Source organism: Chiloscyllium punctatum, chromosome 13, assembly GCF_047496795.1.
Source record: "Chiloscyllium punctatum isolate Juve2018m chromosome 13, sChiPun1.3, whole genome shotgun sequence".
Classification (NCBI taxonomy): Eukaryota; Metazoa; Chordata; class Chondrichthyes; order Orectolobiformes; family Hemiscylliidae; genus Chiloscyllium; species Chiloscyllium punctatum.
Window position 1 is genome coordinate 88,014,179 of NC_092751.1, and position 27,297 is coordinate 88,041,475.

The window sequence follows — 27,297 nt, forward strand, 5'->3', positions numbered from 1 at the left end:
AATTGTACAACAGATATGAATTAGGAGCAGGAGTGGACCCCTCAAGCCTGCTTTATCATTTCAGTGTGATTGTAGCTGATCTGATTACTTTACATTCCCAATTATTTCTGAATGCCTTTCATATTCTTAGAATTCCTTAGGAGGTAGCAGCCTAGAGAAGACACTTTAAATGAAGCACACCTTTGTTTTGGAATGTAATTTACAGAGCAATATGATAATGATTTAAGAATAGGAACAACTATTACTTGCACTACATCCTAATTTTTTATATATCCATTTGTATCAATTACATTTATTACATCTAATTTAATCTTGTATGCCACTTGATCATTCAAATAATTCTGAAAATGTGGCTTCATACAGTGTATTGCACTGCCAGTTTTTGGGTAAGGGATAAGATTTTCAGTATACATAATGAAAATTCATATTCAGCTTCAGCCTGATTCTTGAATATCAGGTGATAAGGCCTTATTAGGGTAAATGGTGCAAAGTGTTCCCCCACCCCTGAGAAACAAACTGGCTGATGTGTCTCTAGTGAAAGAGATGCTTATTTTGAAATGTGGCATAGGTGATCATGAAATGTACTTACTTAGATATATTTTAGTTCATTTCAGAGAGTTATGGATGCACTGTTGATGCAAATATATGGTGGTGAGATTGATAGATTTTTGGAATGAGGAAAATGTTTTCACAAATTTTACTGAATTTATTTAGGTTATCATAACTAGTACAAAAGAGAGGATACTTACCAAAAGCAGTGATTTTTGGTTTGTCGACTATAGGATTCCAATTTGAGATGCTGGGCACAGTTGCTTGATCAAATGGAAATTAAGTGTTGAAAAATACCTCCATTCTATAGCAGCCTGGCTGCACAAGGGATGTCAAGAATACCTAATGTGAATATTACGAAATTATTTTTCTATTTGTGATGCGTTTGTTCAGTTTATACTTCATGGTAATTGAATCTGTAGTCTCCATCAAAACCTTGCTAGAATGTGCATTATTACATACCATTAACTGCCCAGACGAGGACTAAAGTGCTGTGCTAAAATCAATGGTAGTTAGTATTTTAGGATCTTGATTTCCTGTTACTGTATGTAGAAAAGCTATGGCAAACAGAATCTATTGAATATATTTGTTTTGACATGCTTTGCAGCATCAGCTTTTTTGCTTCAGAATTCCTTGTTCAGTCTTCTAGGATATGTTGTTGCATTTCATACCCATTTAATCTTTTCTATTGTTGATGCCTGCTCTTCTAATTTGTAGACACCTCCAATGGATGTTCTTTGCTGTGTTAACAGATTATGCATGCAAAATTTCAATTTGAATGCAAGAATTCTGGGAATTTGCTATCTGGCATTTGTGTTTTCTCTTTTTTTTTGTTGTTGCCTGTTTCTTACCTAACTTTTGAGTTGGGGACTGGAAAGTTCAGGAGGTAGTTTGAAAGTTGACCTTTTCCATTGTTTTTGGCTTGAATAAAAGTCTTAACACCCACGTTCCTGATTCCAACCTTTACCTTTGCTGTTCACTCTGGTTGAACTAGAACACACAATATTCAGCTATTCTTCAAATACCCCATGTATCCATTACTAAACAGGATATTTCTACAAATAGCTCATCCTCTGTTTCCACATCTACTCTATCCAAAACCCACATATACAATGATTACCTCAGTGCTTAACAACTTGAATGCCTTCTTATATTGATTACTGAGTTTCTGAATAAAAGATTTTGATTTTCCATAATTCTTGCAAGCATTTAGAGACTTGCGACATACTGCTGGTCACAGGTCTCCAATCTGTAAAATAACTCTTCACCAGCACCTTCTGTCTCCTACTTTTACCCTAGGACCTTACCATTAAGTGTATAAGTCCTGCTAAGATTTACTTTCCCAAAATGCAGCACTTCGCATTTATCCGAATTAAACTCCATCTGCCACTTCTCAACACATTGACCCATCTGGTCCAGATCCTGTTGTAATCTGAGGTAACCCTCTTTGCTGTCCACTACACCTCCAATTTTGGTGTCACCTGCAAACTTACTAATTGTACCTCTTCTGCTCGCATCCAAATCATTTATGTAAATGACAAAAAGTAGAGGGCCCAGCACCAATCCTTGTGGCATTCCACTGGTCACAGGCCTCCAGTCTGAAAAACAATCCTCCACCACCACCCTCTGTCTTCTACCTCTGAGCCAGTTCTGTATCCAAATGGCTAGTTCTCCCTGTATTCCATGAGATCTAACCTTGCTAATCAGTCTCCCGTGGGGAACCTTGTCGAACGCCTTACTGAAGTCCATGTAGATCACATCTACTGCTCTGCCCTCATCAATCTTCTTTGTTACTTCTTCAGAAAACTCAATCAAGTTTGTGAGACATGGTTTCCCATGCACAAAGCTATGTTGACCATCCTGAATCAGTCCTTGTCTTTCCAAATACATGTAAATCCTGTCCCTCAGGATTCCCTCCAACAGCTTGCCCACCACCGAGGTTAGGCTCACCGCTCTGTAGTTCCCTGGCTTGTCTTTACCGCCCTTGTTAAACAGTGGCACCACGTTTGCTCACCTACAGTCGTCCGGCACCTCACCTGTGACTATCAATGATACAAATATCTCAGCAAGAGGCCCAGCAATCACTTCTCTAGCTTCCCACAGAGTTCTTGGGTACACCTGATCAGGTCCTGGGGATTTATCCACTTCAACCGTTTCTAGGCATCCAGCACTTCCTCCTCTGTAATCTGGGCATTTTGCAAGATCTCACCACATATTTCTCTACAGTCTATATCTTCCATATCCTTTTCCACAGTAAATACTGATGCAAAATATTCATTTAGTATCTCCCCTATTTTCTGTGGCTCCACAAAAAGGCTGCCTTGTTGATCTTTGAGGGGCCCTATTCTCTCCCTAGTTACCCTTTTGTCCTTAATATATTCATAAAACCCCTTTGGATTTTCCTTTAATTGTATTTGCCAACGCTATCTCATGTCTCCTTTTTGCCCTCCTGATTTCCCTCTTAAGTATACTCCTACTTTCTTTATACTCTTCTAAGGATTCACTCGATCTATCCTTTTTATACCTGACATATGCTTCCTTCTTTTTCTTAATCAAATCCTCAATTTCTTTAGTCATCCAGCATTCCCTATACCTACCAGCGTTCCCTTTTCACCCTGACAGGAATATACTTTCTCTGGATTCTTGTTACCTCATTTCTGAAGGCTTCCTATTTTCCAGCCGTCCCTTTACCTGCGAACATCTGCCTCCAATCAGCTTTTGAAAGTTCTTGCCTAATACCGTCAAAATTGGACCTTCTCCAATTTAGAACTTCAACTTTTAGATCTGGTCTTTCCTTTTCCATCACTATTTAAAAACAAATAGAATTATGGTTGCTGGCCCCAAAGTGCTCCCCCACTGACACCTCAGTCACCTGCCCTACCTTATTTTCCAAGAGTAGGTCAAGTTTTGCACCTTCTCTAGTAGGTACATCCACATACTGAATCAGAAAATTGTCTTGTACTCACTTAAGAAATCAAATCCTGGCCCTCAAAATCTCTGCCAACAACTTACTCACCACTAACATCCTTGGCTTTTCCTTATCGCCTTCCTTAAATAATGTCACTACCAGCCTCCAGATTCCTCTGTGCTAAGATACTAAATCATTGCTGACCTGCTTCGTTTCTAATCTTCTAAATTATGGCATTCAAGTTCTTCCTTTGTTTTCAGAAACTTGTACCCTACAATGCAGTTGAATTCAGTGTATCAAAGAGCATACTGCTTGAATTTTGGAAGGCAAGCAAACAGTTTAATAAAGTAGTGACTTAAATATAAATGTAGTTTGATAGCTTGTCAATTTAACTGTTAGTTTTTCATTGTGCAATATAGATTTTCCAAAAGTAAATTTTCTTCCACTTATATTCTATATTTACCTTACTTTCAAGTGTGTTCGTTGTAATGAGATGTAAATTGAGAACTTCTTTCACTTTGTTCTGAATTACAGTACTCTGAAACAACCAAGACTTAAAGATCTACTTTAAGGGGGAGTCCAGAACGAGAGGGCATAGGTTTAGGGTGAGAGGGGAAAGATAGAAAAGAGACCTAAGGGGCAACGTTTTCATGCAGCGGGTGGTAAGTGTATGGAATGAGCTGCCAGAGGCATGCCGGAAGCTAGTACAACTGCAACATTTTAAAAGGAATCTGGATGGGTATATGAATAGGAAGAGTTTAGAGGGATATGGGCCGGGTGCTGGCAGGTGGGAGCAGATTGGGTTGGGATATCTGGTCAGCATGGGCGAGTTGGACCGAAGAGTCTGGTTCTGTGTTGTGTATCTCTGTGACTCTGTCTCAAAATGTTGACAGTCACTTGAAACATTGTTTTGCATGTATTTTAACTAATATGACCACATCTAAAATGGGCTCCTATCTGACTGCTTGTGGTTCTGACCATACACTTGATGCTATTGGGATTAAATATAATGAAAAATTTCATTTTTGAGAAGGGGAAGTAGAGAAAGTCAGATACAAATGAACTTCTCAACTCCATAATGGTTTCCTTTTTCACTTCAGTGCAGATACCTTGTTAATTTAGACGACCTCCTACTACCCTCAACCTGTCACAGATAATAAACTACTGTCTGTATTCACTGCATAAGAACTACTTGTGAAGAAAATTAATTCCTTGTTACAAAATCTATACCATTGAGTTAATGGAGAAATCATTTAAATGTTAATATTTCTTCACCTACTGTGTGACAATGCACACTCATCCTTCTTAATATTTGCATGAGCTGACAGCTGTACATTGAATCACACCTTACAGTCAATGTCTCAGACCTTGCCATATTGATAAGACAGTAGTAAATTACGTGATGCGTATATATGCAGGTGGGAATGAGTTGTCCTGGGAGTCCTAAAATTGATTCTCGATCCCCGTGAGGTCTTAATGCCATCAGTTCCAATATTGGCAAAGAAACTTCTTGCTCATTACCACCCACTACCCTCCCTCAGGTAATGAATCATTTCTCTGCCATGTAATACGCCCTTTGAAGAAGTGCTAAGGTTGGAGAACTTGGAGTGGGAGGGGCTTCAATATCTATTACCAAGAGTGGCTTGGTTGCAGTACAACTGACTGGAATAAAATCATAAAGATCTAACAAAACAAAACTGCATATCCATAAAGTACTAGAGACCATCTGCAGCAGCAGAATTGTTTTCTGCTGCAATTTGTACTTTCATGGCTCAGCATTTTTGTCTACTGTTTCCATCAAATCAAGAATCCAAGAGACATTTGACAGACCTAAAAGAGGCAGCACGGTGGCTCAGTGGTTAGCACTGCTGCCTCACAATACCAGGGTTCCAGGTTCAATTCTAGCCTCGGGTGACTGTGTGGAGTTTGCGCATTCTCCCCGTGTCCGCGTGGGCTTCCTCTGGGTGCTCTGGTTTCCTCCCACAGTCCAAAAATGTGCAGGTCAGGTGAATTGGCCGTGCTAAATTGCCCATAATGTTAGCTGCATTCGTCAGAGGGAAATGGTTCTGAGTGGGTTACTCTACGGAGGGTTGGTGTGGACTTGTTAGGCCGAAGGGCCTGTTTCCACACTGTAGGGAATCTAATCTAATCTAATCTAAAAATGAAGTTCTGAACAGGTGAATCCACAATACAGAACCACTTGCATAGCAAACGCATCATGCAATTGGCAGTTATTTGATCCCATGACTAACTGATCAAATCAAAGCATTTCTGAGTGTTAGTGCACAATAGGTAAAGGAGGCTTCCCAAATGTATTCATTCTCAATGATGTGGGAGCCAGTATATTAGTTCAAGCTAAGGCTGAAGAGCTAGGAGCAAGTATAATCAATTCAGTCCCTCAAACCTGCACTGCCATTTAATATGATCCTGGCCTAATGTGTCATGGGGTTGCCAGTTGTATTTTAAAAAAAAATGGGAATACTCTTTGTGCAGTTTAATGTGGTTGTTGCCTATAGATATTGATTAGTTGATCTCTGTTTTAGAGTCATAGAGATGTACATCACAGAAAGCGACCCTTTGGTCCCACTCGTCCATGCTGACTGGATAACTTAATCAAGTCCAATTTGCTAGCACTTTGCCCAAATCCCTCTAAACTCTTCCTATTCATATACCCATCCAGATGCCTTTTAAATGCTGCAATTGTACCAGCTTCCATCACTTCCTCTGGCAGTTTATTCCATACATGTACCACCCTCTGCATAAAAAAAGTTGCCCTTAAGGTCCCTTTTATCTCTTTTCTCCTCTCACCCTAAACCTATGCTCACTAGGTTTGGACTCCCCCACTTGAGTATTTACCCTATCCATGCCCCTCATGATTTTATACACCTGTATAAGGTCATCCCTCAGCCTCCGATGCTCCAGGGAAAATAGCCCCTGCCTATTCAGCCTCTCCCACTGGCTCAAATCGTCCAGCCATGGCAACATCTTTTTAAATCTTTTCTGAGCCCTTTCAAATTTCACAACATCCTTTCGATAGGAACGGGACTAGAATTGCACACAATATTCCAAAAATGGTCTAACCAATGTCCTGTACAGCTGCAGCATGACCTCCCAACACCAAGACTCAATGTACTGACCATTAAAGGTTGTTACAGTAAAAATCATATCATTTAAAGAAAGATTGGACTGTTTAAAACTTTAAGGTGGAGTGAAGAAGGGAACAGAAATACTTGTAAGTAAAAGGAATATTTTAATTAGGTCTTTGCAATGGTATTATCCCTTATCAGCTAGAGAACGTGTTTTCAAAAGACTTTTTGTGACACATGCTTATTGTGTAATATGAGCCATTACCTGTCAATGAAATGCTTTGGAATTCAAAATGTACTACTACTTCAAAATCCAGAATAGTTATCTGCTGAAACATGACCACTGTAACTTATTAGTCTGAAGGAACTTCCTTTCTAGTTTATTAATTACTGTAAACTTACTGATGCAACTTCGAACTGAAGTCCAAAAAAAGTCAAAAGACTTTGGAAAGTGTAGAGTAGATTTCCTTTTTCAGTTGTTCATGCTGGATGCTTTGCTGCACTCAAGGTCTGCAAAACTTTCATTAAATGGTGACATCTTTTCCTGCTTTTAACCTAAGCAGCTGATTGGCTGTTCATACTGCTGTTTTTCCCATGTGTACTAAGAAACATATATCTATAAGTTGGAGAATCGAAGATTGACTTCGCACTTGTTCACCGATTACAGTGTGTATGAAAGTAGAATTACCATCATTTGTGACTAGTTCACAAGCTGTATATTAAATGGCTTCAAAAACAAATGAGATCAGAAAACATTGAATAATGACTAATAAAGGCTTTACAGGATTTATCCCGTATGTCGGGATCACCTAACTTAGAACAAGCTTAGCTACTTAAAACTTCTTGTTTGATCGTCATCTTGCCTCATAAAGACTAGGATAATAATTGTCATATTTGTATGTGTTGATTCATGTAAAGGAAGGTTTTATCTCTAATAGGTAAATCCAGCATTTTATTAGTGTTATCGTTGGGGAATAGCCAGTTTACCGCATCAGGTCTGGGGTGGTATATTCTGCTGTGATCCATTGTCTAATCCCATCTCCTTGTTCCTGACCATCTCCTCTCTTAACTATCTAATTCTGATCTAAAAGAATTAACAAATTCTGCTTTAACTACATTTTAAAGTAAACCTGTTCAAGAGGGGTGTGTTGCACCTGAACTGGAGGGGGAACCAATACTTTGGCCAGGTTTGCTAGTGCTACAAAGTGGGGGGAGTTAAAACTAGATTAGCAGGGTAGTGGGATCCTCAGCAGCAGGGAGGCAAGCGTGAAGTTGGAAGGAGGTACGGTAATCAGAAATAGTAAGTTGAAGAGAGAGATCAGGCTGGAGCATGACATGCAGCGAGGAACGCCTGTTGGATTAAATTGCATCTATTTCAATGCACCAGGGCTGACTGGTAAAGTTGATGAACTCAGGGCATGGATAGGTATGTGGGATTGGGATATTTATAGCCATTACTGAAACATGGTTGAGGGAGGGACAGGACTGGCAGTTAATGTGCCAGGGTGCAGGTGTTTTAAGTGGGATAGAGTTGGTGGAAAGAGGAGAGGGGGGCATTACATTTTTGATTTAAGGTGAGTAAGACAACAGTAATCAGATGAAATAACCAAAGGATCATCCAGTGAGGCTTTGTGGGTGAAGCTAAGAAATAAGAGGATGGTGATATTATTGGGGTTGTACTGTAGGCCCCCATATAGTCAATGGAATTAGAAGAACAAATATGCAGGGAGATTGGGGAGACTAGTAGGAGCAATAGAGTTGTCATAGTAGGGGATTTTAATTTTCCTACCACATACTGAGTGCCATAGCATTAAGGGCTTGGATGGGGTCGAACTTGTTAAGTGCATTCAGGAAAATTTTGTCTAGTAGTATATAGAGGCCCCTTCTCAGGAAGGGACAAAACCTAACCTACTCTCGGGAAATAGGGCAGGACAGGTGACTGAGGTGACAGTGAGGGAGCACTTTGGGACCAGTGACCATAGTTCTGTTAATTTTAAAACAGCTGTGGAGAGGGACAAAACTGGTCCACAGATTCATGTTCTAAATTGGGGCAAAGTGAGTTTGGATGGAATTAGACAGGAACTTGCAGGGGTTGATTCGAGTAGTTTGTTTGCAGGCAAAGGGACCTCCACCCAAGTGAGATAGCAAGAATTCAGGGTCTGTATGTTCCTGTGAGGGTGAAAGGCAAGATAGGCCGAAATACAGAACCATGGAAGACAAGGTATTGAGGCTTTGACCAGAAAGGAGGAGGAGGTATGGCTCAGGTACAGGCAGCTGGGATCAAGGGAAGCCATAGCGAAGTATAGGGGATTGAGGAGTTTACTGAAGAAGGAAATCAGGAAGGTGAAAAGGGGGCATGAGATATCCTTGGTTGAGAAGATTAGGGTGAATCCAAAGAGGTCATTTAAGTATCTTAAAGGAAAAAGAATAACTAGAGAGACAATAGGACCCCTCGAGGACCAAAGTGGACATGTATATTTGGGTGGTATGGTGGCACATTGGTTAGCATTGCCAGAGACCTAGGTTCAATTCCCGCCTTGGGCAACTGTCTGTGGAGTTTGCACATTCTCCCCTTGTCTGTGTGGGTTTCCTCCCACAGTCCAACGATGTGCATGTTAGGTGAATCGGCCATGCTAAATTGCCCATAGTGTGAGGTGAAGGGGTCAATGTAGGGGTCTAGGTGGGTTGCTCTTCAGAGGGTCGGTGTGGACTTGTCGGGCCAAAGGGCCTGTTTCCACACTAAGTAATCTAATCTATATGTAGAACCGCAGGAGATGGGCGAGGTCCTTAATCTTTCTCCATGGTAAACACGGAGGAGAAATACATGAAGACTTTGGAACTTGGGGGACTAAGTGGTGATATCTTGGGGACAGTCCATATCACAGTCGAAGTGGTGTTGGATGTATTAGAATGCATGAAGGTGGTTAAATCTCCTGATCCTGACCAGATATATCCAAGAACACTGCAAAAGGCGAGAGAAGAAATTGCGGGGGCCCTGGCTGATATTTTTTGCCCCACGTAAGGTCCTGGAAGATTGGAGGGTAATGAGTGCTGTGCCCTTATTCGAAAAAGGCTGCAAAGAAAAGCCTGGGAAGCAATAAGCCTAACATCTGTAGTGGGTAAATTACTTGAGAGCATTCTGAAATGAGATATACATGCATTTGGAAAGACAGGGTTTAGTTAGGAGTAGTCAACATGGCTTTGTGCATGAAAGATCATGCCTCATAAATTTCTTGGAGTTCTTTGAAGTGACCAGGAAGGTCGACGAGGGCAGTGTGGTAGATGTAGCCTGTGTGGATTTCAGAAAGGCCTTTGATAAGGCTGCTCTGGAAGGTTAGATTGCATGGAATCTAAGGGAAGCTGGCAAATTGGATACGCAACAGGCTTGATGACAGGAAGTAGAGAGTAATAGTGGAAAGATGCTTGTCAGAATGTAGGACTGTGAATGAGTGCCTCAGGGGTTGGGGCTGAGCCTGTTATCTGTATCAATGATTTGGATGAGAAAGTACAAGGCATGATTAGTAACTTTGCTGGTGAAACTAAAATAGGCAGTATCATGGGACGATGAGAAAGGTTATCAGAAATTGCAGCAGGACCTTGATCAGCTGGGGAAGTGGGCTGGGAAATGGCAAATGGAGTTTAATATGGATAAGTGTGAGGTGTTGCATTTTGGAAAGTCAAATGAAGGCTGGAGTTTCATTGTGAAGGTGTGTAGTGGAACAGAGGGACCTTGGAATTCAGGGGCACGGTTCTCTGAAAGTGAAGTCACAGCTAGGCAGGGCAGTGAAGAAAGATTTTGGCACACTGGTCTTCATCAGTCAGGACATTGAGTATAGAAGTTGGAAAGTTATGTTGCAGTTATACAAGATGTTAGTGACGGCACAGTTGGAGTATTGTGTTCAGTTTTGGTCATCTTGCCATAGGAAGGATGTTATTAAACTGGAAAGAGTGCAGAAGAAATTTACAAGGATGTTGTCTGACTTGATGGTCTGAGTTATTAGGAGAGATTGGGCAAGCTAGGACGTTTTTCTTTGGAGTGTAGGACACTAAGACGGAGAGCCTTATAGAGGTGTATAAAATCTTATGAGATATGGATAGGATGTATGCACTCCATCTTTGTTCTTTGGGGAATTGAGGACTAGAGGGCATCAGTTTAAGGTTAGAGTGGAAAGAATAAAAGGGAGCGTGAAGGGCAGCGTTTTTACATAGAGAGTGAAATGAGATGCCAATGGATGTGGTTGAGGTGGGTGCAGTAACAACATTTAAAAGGCATTTGGACAAATATTTGGATAGGAAAAGTCTGGAAGGATATGGGCCAAGTGCAGGCAAATGGAGTTGGCGTGGACCATTTTGGCCAAAGGGCCTGTCTCCATGCTTTAGCACTCTATGACTCTATAATTTGACTACCCTCTCCAAAGATTATTTTTCAAACTTGGCATTTTTGGTTTCTTTTGTGACTTTAAATTTGTACCTTCTCAAGCATCCCACCAACCAGTTGAAATAATCTGTTACCCTCAACAATAACGATCCTTAATGTCAAAACCTTTTGTCAGAGAATTGAGTTTTAACAGTAATGCTGAGAACCCTGACTTTTCAACTATCTAACTTATTTTCACTAACAATGTCTGAATGGGTGCCTGCTCTTCATTTTTAATGTAGATTTTTTAATGACTTAGTTCCATTTGATATCTAAGATCCATAATATAAACTGTGTGTGTATAAATGACATTTGGTCTTCTGGCATATCTCCTGGAGTGACGTTGGCAAAATTTGTTTGATAATCCTACTGTAAAATGCTTGACATGTTTTACAGCATTAAAGATGCTGCATAAGGGTGAAGAGGGTGTCCAGCTACAGATAGGTTTAGCTAGGGAGGAATGGGGTAAAGCGTTGGAGTCAGGAGGGGAAAGGCTAAAGGGTTCCTTGAGAGGTAGGACATTTCTGCTTCACTCAAGCCGATAAGATACATCTGTTCCTTATGGAGCCAATGGTTGCATTCTCCTTTTGCATTGGTGAATTTCTCCAGCCCTGGGAAAGATCATAAGACCACTCAGAGTCCGGCTCCAAAATGTGCTGCAGCTGTCTTGTCTGACATGAGAATACCCTGCCTTCCACCCTCCCTGTCCCTGTGTCCCTGTCCCTCTGTCTCTCTACCACCCCCAATCCTTCACATATACACATACTGTTCAGTCTATGACTGCAGATTTAGCATCCACAATGGTCATGTATCCTCTTGAGAAGTTCACACAAAAATCTGTTCCCTTTGTTTCCAATGTGACCAAGGTTAGCAGCACCTCCATCTGGTCTTTGCACAGATTCCCCTCTTCACACTGACATTCACATCACCTGTGATACTCTCACCATATGCACTCCTGCCATGAGGGCTCTGTTGACTTTTTATGTTCTCTGTGGTGCTAGTTTTCTTTCACTCAGGTTCCCTGATAAATATTTGTAATCTGATTCTTTTTAGAAATGTTTAATGCTGGAGTTATAATTGAGACTTACTTAAAACTGAGACTTATTGTGCCAGATCTATTCTTCATCTGTTGCCCAGATTTTGATGCATCAGTTACCAAGGTGACTGAAGTAAAAGATATTGTATGATTATTTTAAAAACCATTGGTATTTATTAATTACATGGCAACTTAGTGTGAGTGTAGTGAAATTTTAAAACTACAGTACACAGATATTGAATTTCATTATTTGTGATGCATTTCTAACCATATTGTTTTTCATTTCTTTAGGTGGATTTGCAATAGTGTTTTTAGTCAAGACTGTCAGTGGTGTAAGATGCGCTCTGAAACGAATGTGTGTAAACAGTGAACATGACCTCCAAGTTTGTAAGCAGGAAATTGCCATTATGGTAAGAAAAGTGGTGGTCACCATAAAACTGAAAAATCTGATTTCTGTTCCAGTATTCCGTGCATTTTATAGCAGTGTTTTTTTTTAAATTGGAACTTTCCTTAATTTAACAAAACTGAAATGATTTGGTACCTGACAGGAACCTGGCTTGATGGATTATGTTTTGATTTGTTTGGTTTTACCAAAGTGGCCTCTTGCTGAAACATAAGCACGCAATGACACAGAATTTGCTTTAACAATAAAACAGATGTTTGTTAACAATGGAAATGTTGATGAAACAGAGAAACAAAACAATCTACTTATAACACATTCAATGATTTTTAAATGCACATTAAAAGTATCGTATTAATGCCAAAACATTTTTTAAAAACTGAAAAGAAACAAAACAGCTTTTGTACAGTATCTGAAATGTACCCCTGGTAAAGAACCCAAAACTCCATTTGTGCAATACTCTCTCAGACATTCCTGTAGCTAACACCCAGTAGGTTTGAGTCACATGTGACTTCAAGTTTTAGATTGGAACTGCAAATAGTTTTTCCTGGAGCTATCACACACCTGAGCTTCGATGTATTCAGGTTTAAGTAATCTTGCCAAGATTTTATCCCAACGCTTCCAGTCTGGAACAAACATTAACTCTTCACTCTAAGGTCATGTAGTTCATTGTATACTCTTTCCTTCTCAGGAACATTGGTCTATATACAGCCATCCTGTTCCAAGGACTTCACAGGACTACTCAAAAGGCAAAGTAAAAACTTAAAAACTACAAGTCCCCTGTTTCTCAGCTGAGAGTGTTTTCCTTAACCTTTAAAAAACACATCTTCCAGAAGTCTCCAACAAAACTTGAAGACCCATTATTTACCTTGCAGGATCATAAAGTAGTCTAAAATAAACAAGTCATTAGTGGTTCACACAAATTTTAAAGCCAGGCCTCAAAAAATTGTTTTTTAAAATGAATCACCATGGCTACAGAAATACTTCACATTCAGAGACATATGATTCTATGGGTTAACAACTCAAAATCCAAACTTAGAATATATGATTGTAAAAAAATATTGATGTAAATCATGCAGTTAACATCACAGAAGCTAATAACTAAGATCTGGAAGCCTTTCTTTTCCTACTGCAAAGAAGATGCTAAATGCACTACCTGCAACCTCTATATGCTGTAAAGTCTAGACAGAAGTGCACATGAAGTTCTGACACATGAGTATGGGGCGAGAAGAGCAAATCAGAGGACAATACCAAATACGTTTTGATGTAATTTACATGCAAATGAGAGCTGTTTCCTCTGCAGTAAAATAAACATTTTCCAAACAGCTTTTCTTCTAGACATTGTTCTCCTGTCCTTCTTGACTGCCTGGAAAAAGCAACGAAATAGTTACAGAAACTGAACCACGAGGAGCTAAAGCCAAATACAGAAATAACATCATAATCAAAGTGAAAGCAATTAGAGCTAAACTATTTGCAGAAGACAAATTTTTCTTCAATGAACTGCCCACAAATTTAAAGCATTGCTGTTCAAAGATGCCAAAATTTTATCTCCAGTTCTTCGTGGAACCTCGGCAGAGTTAGGGTCGGAAGCCAGGCAGCAATGCAACTTTCAGTTTATTTAGTGGAGACTCCCCTTGTCCTGCATTTCCTATTAAAATGTTATGCATTTAATATCAATATACAGATTCAAATTAGAGGCAATCTAAATGTTGTCACCTATTGAAATGCAAGAAATAAATTTAGATCAAAGTTGTATCGCAGAGTTCTTTTTAACTATGATTCAATACCATGACCAGTTTGTTCTCATGATTCAGTAAACCCAACTATGAGGCATTATTTCTCAAATGTGTAATTTTCTGTTTTTCACAACAATCTCATGATGGACATCTTGGACATGTCTGTGTTGGAAGAAGCAAATTTTTAGTCAATTTCTAAACTTTTTTGACTTTCAAAATTTTAATAATATTTGAAAGAAATACATGCAGGAGTACTGCACTGTGAAGTGTTGTACATTAGATGTGATCTTATTTGGAAACTAAATGTTTCGTCCATCACTGAGTTTCTATGTCTGCATCTCACCATTTGGTGACTTATGCTAGAGCAATATTGCACCAGCTACGCCAATCCTCTTGTCACAATCAGAAAGAAATCTACTGATACCACGTCTGAACTCATACGAAAAGTGTCAATTTTTTTGATTGTGACAATATCAAGTAACCCTCATGGTGTCCGCTTTCCTGATTACCCCTCAAACATTAGTTTGGTGATCTTTTCCATAGGAACTTTTTTGGACAGTCTTGAAGCAGTTTGTTTGCATGTGGTCATCAGGTGCAGAGCTGAGAGTAGATCTTCTGATTTGCATAGGATAAAACTATTTTAAGACTTCAATAAAAAAAGGCTGCACATACCCAAATGTGAATCAGCTTGCTGTGTTTGGAAATTAGGGGAATTGTTGGGAAGTGAGAGAAGAATGTGGCTTCTCTTGCAGAAGTGCAAAAGATAGCCATGGGCAAAAAATTGATGTTTTTGCGTGTTGTATTTTGTTAATAGTTTTTACTTCTGAGAATCATTGTGAGAAGTGTGAAATGGATCTTTTCTTGGAGTTCAATGTTTCTACAACATGACTGTATGAGGATTTGTTTATGGGGAATTTTTGTGATGAATTGTTTTCTTTTTGACTGATTATCTTTCCTTACTCATGGGTGTCAGTGGCAAGGTCAGCATTTATTGCCCATTCCTAATTACCCTTAAACTGAGTGGCTTATTGGGCCATTTCATAGGGCAGTTAAGAGCCAAGCCACATTGAGATGGGTCTGCAGTCACATGTAAGCCAGACCAGATAAGGATGGTAGAGTTCCAAAAGGACATTTCCCAACTGGAAGGATTTAGTTATGACAAATAACAATGTTTAAATAGTTGTCATTAGGCTAGCTTTTAATTGCAGAATTTTATTAACTCCAATTTCAAAATGGTGAGATTTGAACCCATGTCTCCCAGTGACATTACCAGTAAAATGCTGTCTCTTCTCAAATGCCAACAAAAGATCAGTGAGCAGGCAATACAAACTACACTTGGTCAATTATTTAGGAAGGAGAAAAATAAGCAACATAGTTCTGCTCACAGTATTTTTCAGTATGTTGATGGTGTTAATAAAAACGCAACTTGTATAAAGTTGTATTCACCTAGCATTGCAAGCTGGAACTTTTCATCTGGAACTTTACAAGCAGTTCACAATATGCAAGCTTCCTTCGTCAAACAACAATCAAATTCTATAATCTAGGGTGTGTTTGCTTACAGAAAAAAAGTCTAGAGTTAAAAGTCTATGGATAACCATGAAGTCATAATTAATAATCAGGGGAAAAAAACTATTTGGTTTACTGTTGTCCTTTATGGAAGGATAGTGCCATCCCATCTGGTCTGGCCTACATGGTGTTAAAGTACAGAAATGAGACGGTTCAGGGAATCCAGTATGGACTCAGGTCTGTGAGCCTCTCTCATGGTTTGTCCCGGAGCTCCTACTCTTTGGTGGTCTAGGATTAAAAAAAACTCTTACAGTTTAGTTTAATTTTAATCATTCCCTTCATTTACTAATAGCATCACTGTTCCAACATAACACTGACACCTATAAACCAGGCTAACCGGATTCTAATAATCCAGGAGAGTAGAACATAGCTCTTCATCGTACTATCAAAAACAGGCTATTTTTATATACAGGTTTACTGTCACAAACCCAAAAGTTAATGAAAAGTTAACAAAAGCACTGCATGTTCTGAACTAGACAGACTTTGGCGAAGGACAATAATCAGGAGAGAAGTTAATTGATACAGAGTTTCGTTCCGAGATCAGAATTAAACATTGTTTATTAATTTCACAAAGGAACAGCCGTGAATGTTATCACTCTGTGTCTTGTTTGTACAAATTCACTGATGTTAAGGCAAATGTTCTTAATTATCTTACCCTCCCAGCAAGTGTGTTCTATAATTCAAATTACATTTAGTCTAAATGTTTAAGGACAACATTTAAGGCTATAAATTTTCTCAGTGTAACTCCAGACCCAAAGTGCTTGACTCTCAACTGCACTCTGGGCAATTGGGAGTGGACAATGAATGCTGGTCTATTATATGGTCTTGTTATTAGTCCAATATCAAACTTGGATGCGTTAGACTATTGAAGCAGTTCACCGGTTGTGAACAAGATTCGTTTGCAATTTGATTGCGCTCTGTATTACAAACAATGTAGGACAATGGAAGGCAATTGCTCTTCAGTCCAAGAAGTATTCATATGTTAAGTCTTCAGATCTTACAAATATGTGCAGGATCATGTTCATGAATCACAGCATTCATAAGTCGGATATTTATAAATCGGGGATCTCTTCCATAAATATTGCAAAACTTGAACAGCAATGATATCTAAAGCTTGATGGCAAATGCTACTTATTCAAGAGGTGCAGCTTGTGTGAAGTCTTGATGTGTTCTACACGTAAGGTGGCTTAAATCTTCATAAAATGTTCAGCTATCAAGTTGTTGGAAACTGTATATGTAAATCTTTATTTGATACGTGGCGTAGTTCCAGACTTGGTTGCACAATTGTTTAATATTAAAGTTAAAATCTGGAGTGAAACAACATATTAGTTTCTTTGTAGCCATGTAAATTTCAAAATGTTTTTATGTTAGTATCTTGCTCAGACAGGGAATTAGATACATTGTTACAAAAGACTTTGTGACAGTGCAGCCCCTTTAACAAGGTTATTTTGATCTTGGTTTCCAATAGGGGTTGTAAAGGCAGGGTGCCGATTATGTCTGGAACTGGCTACTTTTGAACTATGACAGGGGAGTGGCCAGTTCTCCTAGTTCAGGTTTTTTCTAGTTTGGTTTGTTTCAGCAGGCAGTCAGAAACTGCTAGTAGCAGAGAAGCTACTGATATGAAAACTGTTCCATGCTTCAACAAATATTTCTTGCCTAACTGTTCTGACTGCAATCTCTCCTGTCTGTATGAACTTGAGTTTGAATTTACCACTTGCCAAGGGGTGTAGTTGTAGGTATTGGAACTGTTCCTTCGTTAAGTTGCAATTTCAAGTTGGCTGTGTTTTCAAATAGCTGTTGTTCTAAGTTATGTTTTCTAAGTTCTGTTTTGCTTATCGCCGAGTGGTTTGACCAGCTGCGTCACTCCTGGAATATCCCCTCTACATCTGCCTTTAAAATAAGAAAAAGTTAGGGTCTGGACTACCTTAAAATGTTTTGAGGGGGGTCTGACCTGGTCCATAACAATGTTTAATCTCAGTATCTTATTTGAAATAAAAATGCCAAAAACTAAGCTGAAAATGTGGGATACCCTTTCAGCAGAGGACCCTGTGTTAGAAGTGATTTTTCTTGTATGTAGCTGAATATTGTAGTTCAGCCCTTGACTTTCAATAGCATTGCTGTTGTCAATAGCCTATATGTTAACGTTGACTAGAAACTGAATTGGCACAACATCTACAAAGGTTACTCTCTCTCTCCACAGTAGCAACAATGCATGGTATCTTTCAAGGTCATTGCATAAATTCACCTTCCAAACCCATAACCACTACCATTTCGAAGAGCAAGGGCAGAATATGCATAGGAGCAGCATCCCTGCAAGTTCCCTTTCTAAGCTATTCCCCATCCTGACTTCGAAATACACCACTATTCATTTAGTGTTGCTGGATCAATCTCCTGGAACTCCCCTCCTAATTTCATCATGGCTGTATGTACATGAAATAGACTGTAGTGGTTTAAGAAGGCAGTGCACCACCAGCCTGTGGATAGCCAGGGATTGACCAGAAATCCTAGCCAAGCTGACAAAGCACTTATCCCCTGAATGAATGAAAAATAAGACCAAACCCACTAAAAGTGGAGGGTTATGTGACCATATATTTCACTTGTCCATGCTTCTAAAATTTGTTTGATACCTTGTTCATTTAGTTCAAATAATGGAAAATGAAATTTTCAATGTGTTAAGTTTTCTTTCTTAGATTGCTGAAATACTTTACTTTTTCTTATAAACAGAAAGATCTGTCTGGGCATAAAAATATTGTGAACTACTTGGACTCCAGTGTTACCTTAATAAATGCCAGTGATGTATGGGAGGTCCTAATTCTAATGGAATACTGCAGAGGTTTGTTAATGTTTATTTTTCTATATAGTTTCTCTGACATCTGAGCATGCGTGCATCTATCTACCAAATACAACATTTAATGCCAATATATACAAAAAGTGATGTTTCCAGCCATTATATTGTTAACACTTCAGTGAAATATTGTTTAATGTTACATGTAAGTTACATGTTTAACTTACCTATAATTTTGTCTTTTATGCCCATGTATACCTTTTATTTAATGCTGTTACTTGGAGGCTTCACCCTGTCAAAAAGGTTGGTATATATTTTCTATCCTGATCTACAGCTGAAGATGAGACCATCTACATATTGCATAGATTTAGCATGTGCCAATATATGATTCAGTATATTCTTCCACTGCATGAACAAAGCAGCAGTGTAAACACTACATACACAGTTCTGTAACTCATTTAAAAACAGCACTTTGATTTAAAAACATTTCCATTTTAGTTTACAAAGAAAATTACATAAAATAGTCTTCAGAGAAAGTGTGAACTGATTAATATTTCATTGTATGATGCTAAAATATACCATCAATTTACAATCTCATACAAAATGGAAATAGAAATGGAACATGGTGAATATTAATGTTTTCAATCCTGCGCAATCTAAATGTAAGTAAACAAGTGAAACCTGTTTGTGTATGAATAACTAAATAATGTATGAAGAGAAATCTAAAATGTCTGGTTGAATCCTTCACCAAAGAATTTATAGGTTAAATTTGTAATTTGGTGCTGTGGTCTCAATTATTTACAATTTGTCTCAATGACTTATTTGAAAAATGATTATTAAATTTGATGACACAATGATAGGAAAATAAGTTGTGAAAAGGACAGAACAAATCTACAAAGAGACATAGGTCAATTGGTGGGCAACAATTTGACAGATGAAGCATAATATTGGAACTGTATATACATTTGCTCGCTGAGTTGGAAGGTTCATTTTTAGACGTTTCGTCACCATACTCTGTAACAACATCAGTGAGCCTCCTGTTGAAGCACTGGTGGTACAGCCTGCTTTCTATTTGTGTTTAAGTTTCCTTGGGTTGGTGATGCTATTTCCTGTGGTGACATCATTTCCTGTTCTTTTTCTCAGGGGGTGGTAAATGGGATCCAAGTCAATGTGTTTGTTGATGGAGTTTCGGTTAGAATGCCATACTTCTAGGAATTCTTGTGCGTGTCTCTGTTTGGCTTGTCCTAGGATGGATGTGTTGTCCCAGTCGAAGTGGTAGCCTTCCTCATCCGTATGTAAAGATACTAGCGAGAGTGGGTCATGTCTTTTTGCGGCTAGTTGATGTTCATGTATCATGTTCACGTATCATAGTTTTATCCATGTTTGTCGAATATAGTGTTTATGATTCTTGCAATGTATTTTGGAAATGACATTAGTTTTGCTTGTTGTCTTTCAAGTTCATTCGCTTCTGTTTTAATGTTTTGGAGGGTTTGTGGGATACCATGATGCCAAAAGTTCTGAGTAGTCTGGCAGTCATTTCCAAGATGTTTTGATGTAGGGGAGAGTGGCTAGGGTTTCTGGACGCGTTTTGTCTGCTTTTTTGGGTTTGTTGCTGAAAAATCGGCAGACTGTGTTCATTGGGTACCCATTCTTTTTAAATACACTGTATCGGTGATTTTTCCTCTGCTCTTCATAGTTCCCACAGGAAGACAACACAAACGGACCAAATATTGAACTACAGAAGCAATCATCCCAATGCTCACAAACAAAGCTGCATTAGAACATTATTTCACCGAGCCACCACACACTGCAGCACAGAGGAGCTATGCAGAGCAGAGGGAAATCACCTATATAGTGTATTTAAAAAAAGGACGAGTACCCAATGAACACAATCCACCAATTTTTTTTGCAGCAACAAACCCAAACAAGCAGATAAAACATGTTCAGAAACCCTAGCCACTTGCCCCACATCAAAGATATCTTGGAAATGACTGCCAGGCTACTCAGACCCTTGGCATCATGGTAGCCCACAAACCCACTAACGCACTAAAACAGCAGCTAATGAACTTGAAAGACTCTATACAGAAAGCAAGCAAATCTAATGTCTTGTACAAAATACCTTACAAGAACTGTAACAACACTACATTGGGCAAACAGGCAGAAAACTAGCCACCATGAACATCAACTAGCCACAAAAAGACATGACACACTCTCACTAGTATCCTTACCGACAGATGAGGAAGGACACCACTTCGAATGGGGCAACACCTCCATCCTAGGACAAGCCAAACAGACATGCATGAGAATTCCTAGAAGCATGGCATTCCAACCAAAACTCTATCGACAAACACATTTACTTTGATGCTATTTACCTTTACCACCCTCTGAGAAAAAGATCAGGAAATGATGTCAACATAGGAAATAACATCACCAACCCAAGGGAACCTAAACACACAAATAGGAAGTGAGCCATGCCACCAGTGCTTCATCTGGAGGCTCACTGACATTGTTATCTTGTATGGTGACGAAACATCTGAAAATGAACCTTCCAGCTCAGCGAACAAACCTACATCTGGAACCTCAACCTGAGCTCCACAAATCTTCTCAAAACTCACTAATATTGGAACACGAAATTGTGCACTTTCATGGAATACAAAAAAAATTACTTAAATGGAAAAAGATTTCAGAACTCTGAGAACAAGAGGATTGGGTGTCCTACTATATGAATTGCAAAGTTACAAGTCAATGCAGCAAGTGATTATTACAAGGTGGATGGAATGTAAAAGAAGGATGTTTTGCTATAATTATGCAGGGTATTAGTAAGACCACATTTGAAGTACTGTATATTGTTTTGGTTGTGTTATTTAAGAGATGGTCAAAATACATTAAAAGCAGTTCACAGAAGATTCATAACTGATTCCTGGGCTAAGGGCGTTGTCTTAAGTGGAAAGGTTGGATAGATGGCTTTGTATCCAGTGAAGTTTAGAATAATGAGAAGCAATGTTACTGAAATATATAAGATCCTAAGGGTACTTGACTGGACAGATGCTGAAAGGGTGTTTTCTCATGGGAAGGCTTAGAACTAGGGATGCAATGTTTTTTAAAATAAAGGGGGTTGCCCATTTAAAAGGGAGATGAAGAGAATTTATTTCTGAGAGTTTGGAGTTTTGAACACTTCTCCAGAGAGGATGGAGGCAAGACCAATGGATATTTTTAAGGCAGGTAGAAAGATTCTTAACTCTGGAAGGAATCCACAATGTTAGGAGTAGAAGAGAAAGTGGAGTTGTGGGCCCAATCAGATCAGCCATGATGTTGTTACCTGGTTGAACAGACTTGAGGAACGACTGGCCTGCTCCTAATTTGTTTCTATGTTAGTCTTCTTTCATTGGTTAATAGTCATTGTTAATGCCATATCAAGAATCCAATGATTCAGCACTTCACAAAATCTCCTGCCTGTTTGACCGATGATCTACCCTACACTCTTCTGTCTAGTGGTCTTGCTCAGGATTAAGTCTATAAATTATTTCATAAGAACAGAATTGTTAAATACTTGATATACGTACAATTATTCAGGTGTTACCTGTTGGTCAGGTAAAGCTGCCTGGGTTGACTTTCGCGAATTTTAGTAAGCAGAACCTTATTTGTTACTTGTACAGGATCCTTTCAAAAAATTCAATGTTTTGGTGAATGTTTGTGCTTGTCCTACAGCATTTGCAGATTGTTTGACATCATTGACAAAAATGTTGGTTTCACTTCCCTAATATGTACAACTTCCCTAATATGGATATCATCAGATTTAATTTATCATTTGAGCTGTTTGATGTAGTATCATCTTTGCTGTCAAAGGATAGAGCAAAGACCAACAGTCTCACTCTACCAGATTGAGTCACTGTTGTGGTTCTGTCCATTTTGTGATTATGCCTTGAATGTTTTCTGTATGTGACCAAATGCAATACATTACTGTAGGATGCTGTTTACTAGAATGCTGTGCAGTTTTCCTTTTAACCTTTACACTTTATCTTAAATGATCTACCGATGCATTGTTGCTACTACACAGCAATTTGACATCTGTCCAGTCTGTTGTCTGCGATGTAGTTATACCTTTCAATTATCTCTTTTTTTTGTCCATTTTAACTCCGTTTTATAATATGTTAGAGTTGTCTGTATTAGATTTCAACTGCCGCTTTTTAAAAATTTAATAGTTTCATCTTAACTGTTTCTTTATAGATTTCCCAATAGATTTCTGTGACTACTGCTCCAAGTTTATTATCGCCGGTGATGAGTTTGTTTTGAATTTCTGAATTTAAATCATTGAATTTGTGGATCATTGATTAGTTATCTTCTCAATCCAAGTATGTGATCAAGCATCATTTTCTTTCCACAGCAAGCTTCTTACACACATTATTCTCCAGCTTGAATTGTAACTACTTTTTAGCTTTTGATCAATTACATTTATTAACGGAAATTTAAATGCACTGTATCACATGACTTTTGATATCAGGGTCTCGACTAAGTTATTAATATGGTTTATCATGCAAACGTTCACTTTCCCTGGCTACTTTAATTGTGACTGTTATATGTTTTACCTCCTAATACTCAGTTCCATAGTTCAGCAGGTACTGATATAGGCGAAAAGGTCTATATTTACAGGACCTAATGATTCTTAGAAGGAAATAAATATTTTTTTAAGTTTGGTAATATCTTTCCAATATTGAATGGTATCTTCATAATTCTTGTCTACAAATAATAATGTTATCCTTAAACAGCCTTAATGCTCTGGAATATAAAGTATTTCATCCTAGAATTTTATTAGGTTGGTCAGCTAAGTTGATTGTTAAAACTGATAAACCTATCTATGCAGGGCGCTTTATTCTTCCCATCTCTAATGAATCTGAGTATGTTAACTCTGCTCCACTAATCATCCTTTTTCAACCATTGGTTTTGACCTTTTTAATAGTTTCATCTTCTCCCTGATTACTATGCGTGATGCTACAAACATTTTTTTTCTGTTTAGTTTTTCCCTCTTGTTCACCTATAAAAAGCTTGAATAAAACAAAGTGATTGATTAAAGGTGAAAAGTTCAGACCTTGGGCTGTCAAGACCAATACTTCAATAGTCATTAAGTAAATTGGTATTGCTGGGTTTCAGTTGATAAATCAAAAGTGCAGTTTAATCCACCAGGCTTTGTTGTTGTCATAGGTGGTCAAGTGGTCAACTTAATGAATCAACGATTGCATTCTGGCTTTGCTGAAATGGAGGTGTTGCAAATATTTTGTGATCTTTGTGAAGCGGTGGCGAGGTTACATCAGTGCAAACCTCCAATTATTCATAGAGATCTCAAGGTGAGAATTATTTGAGAAAGATTGAACTAAAATTTCTTCCACATGTGTATTTTTTTTAAAAAGTTGCACTTTCTGTTCGGTCCTAGGTGGAAAATCTTCTACTTCATGATAGTGGTAGTTATGTCCTCTGTGATTTTGGAAGCGCAACAAATAGAGTTATACATCCTCAGATTGAAGGAGTCAGTGCTGTTGAAGAAGAAATAAAAAAGTAAGTTTTTCTGTAAAATCAGATGCCTTTTAAATTATCAACTCAAAGGACCTGAGGTTAGTTAAAATGCTATTTTCAAAGCACACTTTGTATGACTCTGTGACAGTTATCTGTTGATTTGCATCTCTTTCCTTTTTTGCATATTGGCTTTGTCATTTTTAGTAATGTTACTGATTTCCTGAGTTAGAAATTATTACAACTTATTGTTCAGTACCACGAATTGTAACAGTTGAGGTCCCAGTACACCTTTGGTGCGCTCGTTACATTCTGCTAACTTGAAAAAGACCCATATGTATCTGCGCTCTCCTTTCTTTTAGCTATTCAGTTTGCTATCCAATACAATGTGCTATCCCTTTTATTTCTTGCAATAACCTTTGTGGCACCTTATCAAATGCCTCTGGAAACCTGAATACTTAAACTGCAAGATGTGTTCGCTCTTCAAACAGCTCCAAAAGATTCCCTTCAACAAAACCATGTCGTCTATTCCTTATTTACCTTGAACCTATCTAAGTGGTCTGTTATAACTTTAATAATTTCTAAAATTTTTCCTATGTCAGATGCTAAGCTAATTGGTTTATTGGTCAGGAAGAAAGTTAGCCACCAGGATACAAGAACACCAGCTAGCCACAAAAAGACACGACCCTCTCTCCCTCGTAGCCCTACACACGGAGGAAAAAGAAATTGACTGGGACAACGCATCTATCTTGGGACAGGCTAAGCAAGGACATGCCAGAGAATTCCTAGAGGCCTGGCACTCTAAACACTATGCCATAAACAAACACACAAATCTAGATACCATCTATCAACCCCTCAGAAAATGAACAGGAAATGACATCACCATAAACCTCTGGAACCCCATCCAGGACAAACATATAAATAGAAAGCAGGAGACAACAGCTTCGTTTCACTTTGAGGTCACCACTGATAATGTTACCTAGCCAGGTAATGAAACGTCTGGATATCAAACCTATAGCTCAGCGAGCAAACCTACACCCAAACCTCAACCTGAGCTACAAACCTTGGTTTACAGTTTTCTGCTTTCTGTCTCCCTCCATTTTGAATAAAGGAGTTGCATTCACTGTCTTTCAATCAAATGGGACTTGCTGTGACTTAACAATGGGATTGTCCATGCCTGCAGTGCCAATGATTGTGATTTCGTTCCGAAATAATTCATTAATCACATCTCATTGCACAAAACTAGGCTTGGAAAGTCTACTATCCCGTTGGCTCCAGAACATACGGTTCTAAGAAACTGTCCTGAAAGTATTCTATGAACTCCTCATCTAGGCTGCCTTCTGTCAAGCTAACATTTGTAGTTGATATGTATATTAAAATCTCCCATGGTTTATAGCTGTGTCTTTCTGATAAGCTCTTCTTATTTCCTCCTTTATGATCCACCTATTATGTGGTTACTCTTGGGTGGCTTGTACACCAATCGTACAAGTTACTCTTGCCTTAATCATTTCTCATCTCTTCCCCAAACTGTACATCTGGTTTCTTGAATTTAGGTCATCATTAACTAACCAAGCCACCCTCCATTTTTTTTTCTACATTCCTGTCCTTCCTAAATGTCCTGTATTCTTCAAGATTCAAGTCCTGACCTACATCATCTTGCACCCATTTATTTGTAATGGCTACTAGATTAAGTTTATTCCTTTCTACTTATGCTGTCAGTTTATCTGTTTAGTTTTGAATGCTACATTCATTCAGATACAGAGCCTTTAACTTTATTCTTTTTTTTTAAATTTAATTATCTGTCGGTTTACTCTGAGATTTATGTACTTTTTTCCCCTAGATCAGTCTGTTATAATGTTTTTATTCACTTGTGAGGTATGGGCATCACTCGCTGGCCAGCAATTTTATTGCCTGTCCCTAGTTACCCCTGAGAAGGTGGTAGTGAGCTGCTTTCTTGAAACACTGTAGTCCGCGTTCTGTAGGTTAACCTGCTCTTTGGACTTGAGTTTATTCTTTGATTTACCATACGTTCCTAAGTTTGATCCCTTACCCCCATTTTTAAAAAATTCTAAAGTCCTTTCTGCTTCCCTGGTTGTGTGGTCAGCAAGAGCACAGTTACACTGGTCCAGATCCCACTTGCACCTGTACTGATTGCCAGTGTGCCACTGCCTGAAATCCACATTCTATACCTCTGTTGCAGTCATGCATTCATTTGATTAGATTACTTACAGTGTGGAAACAGACCCTTCGGCCCAACAAGTCCACACCGACCCGCCGAAGTGCAACCCACCCATACCCCTACATTTGCCCCTTAGCTAACACTATGGGCAATTTAGCATGGCCAATTCACCTGACCTGCACATCTTTGGACTGTGGGAGGAAACCGGAGCACCCGGAGGAAACCCACGCAGACACGGGGAGAATGTGCAAACTCCACACAGTCAGTCGCCTGAGGAGGGAATTGAACCCGGGTCTCTGGCGCTGTGAGGCAGCAGTGCTAACCACTGTGCCACCGTGCCGCCATTTCTGTAATCTTTTTAGCACTTTATTTCTCTTCCCCCACTTAAGTGCCGTTCTGTACCATGGTGCTTGGTCAGTTCACTCATCCTTCCTACATTCTGTGCTCTAATCCATTCCAGGAGCATGAACCTCATGCCTACTGGATATGAGCTGTGGCTGAAGCTCCTTCTTATCTCTCTTTTTGGATTCCATGCCTGCCTTGTTCACAGTCGCACCCTCCTGTGCCTGACTACAGATCACATTTGATGTAATTAAGTTAAAGGATGTAACTGCCTCCTAAATCATTGTCCCAGTACCTCTTCCCTTCCTGGTGTGTCACAATATCTATTCAACATTTTTGGCTGAAATTCCTCAAACCTCAACCAATACTTTTTGCAGTTGTGGTCACTGTGGATCACTCTAGTATCCTCCAGCTGACCTACAGTACAGCAACAACACATCGACTGACTAGCCATCTCCATTCTATTGAACTAATTAATTAAGTATTTTAAATGAATCTCCAAACTTTATTGTTCAACTGTAATATTATCTATTGATTTTAAACTGCTTAGCCAATCAAAAGAGACGTGGAAGAAATGCCAATCACCGACATGCTATTTTGTTTTAATCCAGGTGTTTTTTTTCTATAATTTTTAAGTGCAGGGAGTATGATCTAGCTCAATTTTAATTTGGAATATTTTCAAATTCTGCACTTTAATTATAATTACTAAGCCACATCTAGCTCTAACCTGCAACCACCACCCTCCATTCCTTCCTTGTCTCTGATTCATCTACCTGCTTGTCAAATAA

At 38.8% G+C, this 27,297-nt stretch overlaps 1 protein-coding gene across 5 annotated transcripts in view; it reads left to right on the forward strand.

Annotated features, from left to right (window-relative positions):
• The window catches only part of LOC140484620 (AP2-associated protein kinase 1-like), a 99,198-nt gene that overhangs the window by 5,646 nt on the left and 66,255 nt on the right, over positions 1 to 27,297 (forward strand). For all 5 annotated transcript variants that reach the window (XM_072583138.1, XM_072583139.1, XM_072583140.1 and 2 more), the window contains exons 2-5: positions 12,288 to 12,406; positions 18,423 to 18,531; positions 23,683 to 23,825; positions 23,912 to 24,033. In XM_072583138.1, the coding sequence (XP_072439239.1) occupies positions 12,288 to 12,406; positions 18,423 to 18,531; positions 23,683 to 23,825; positions 23,912 to 24,033 (493 nt within the window). The remainder of the gene's footprint in view (positions 1 to 12,287; positions 12,407 to 18,422; positions 18,532 to 23,682; positions 23,826 to 23,911; positions 24,034 to 27,297) is intronic.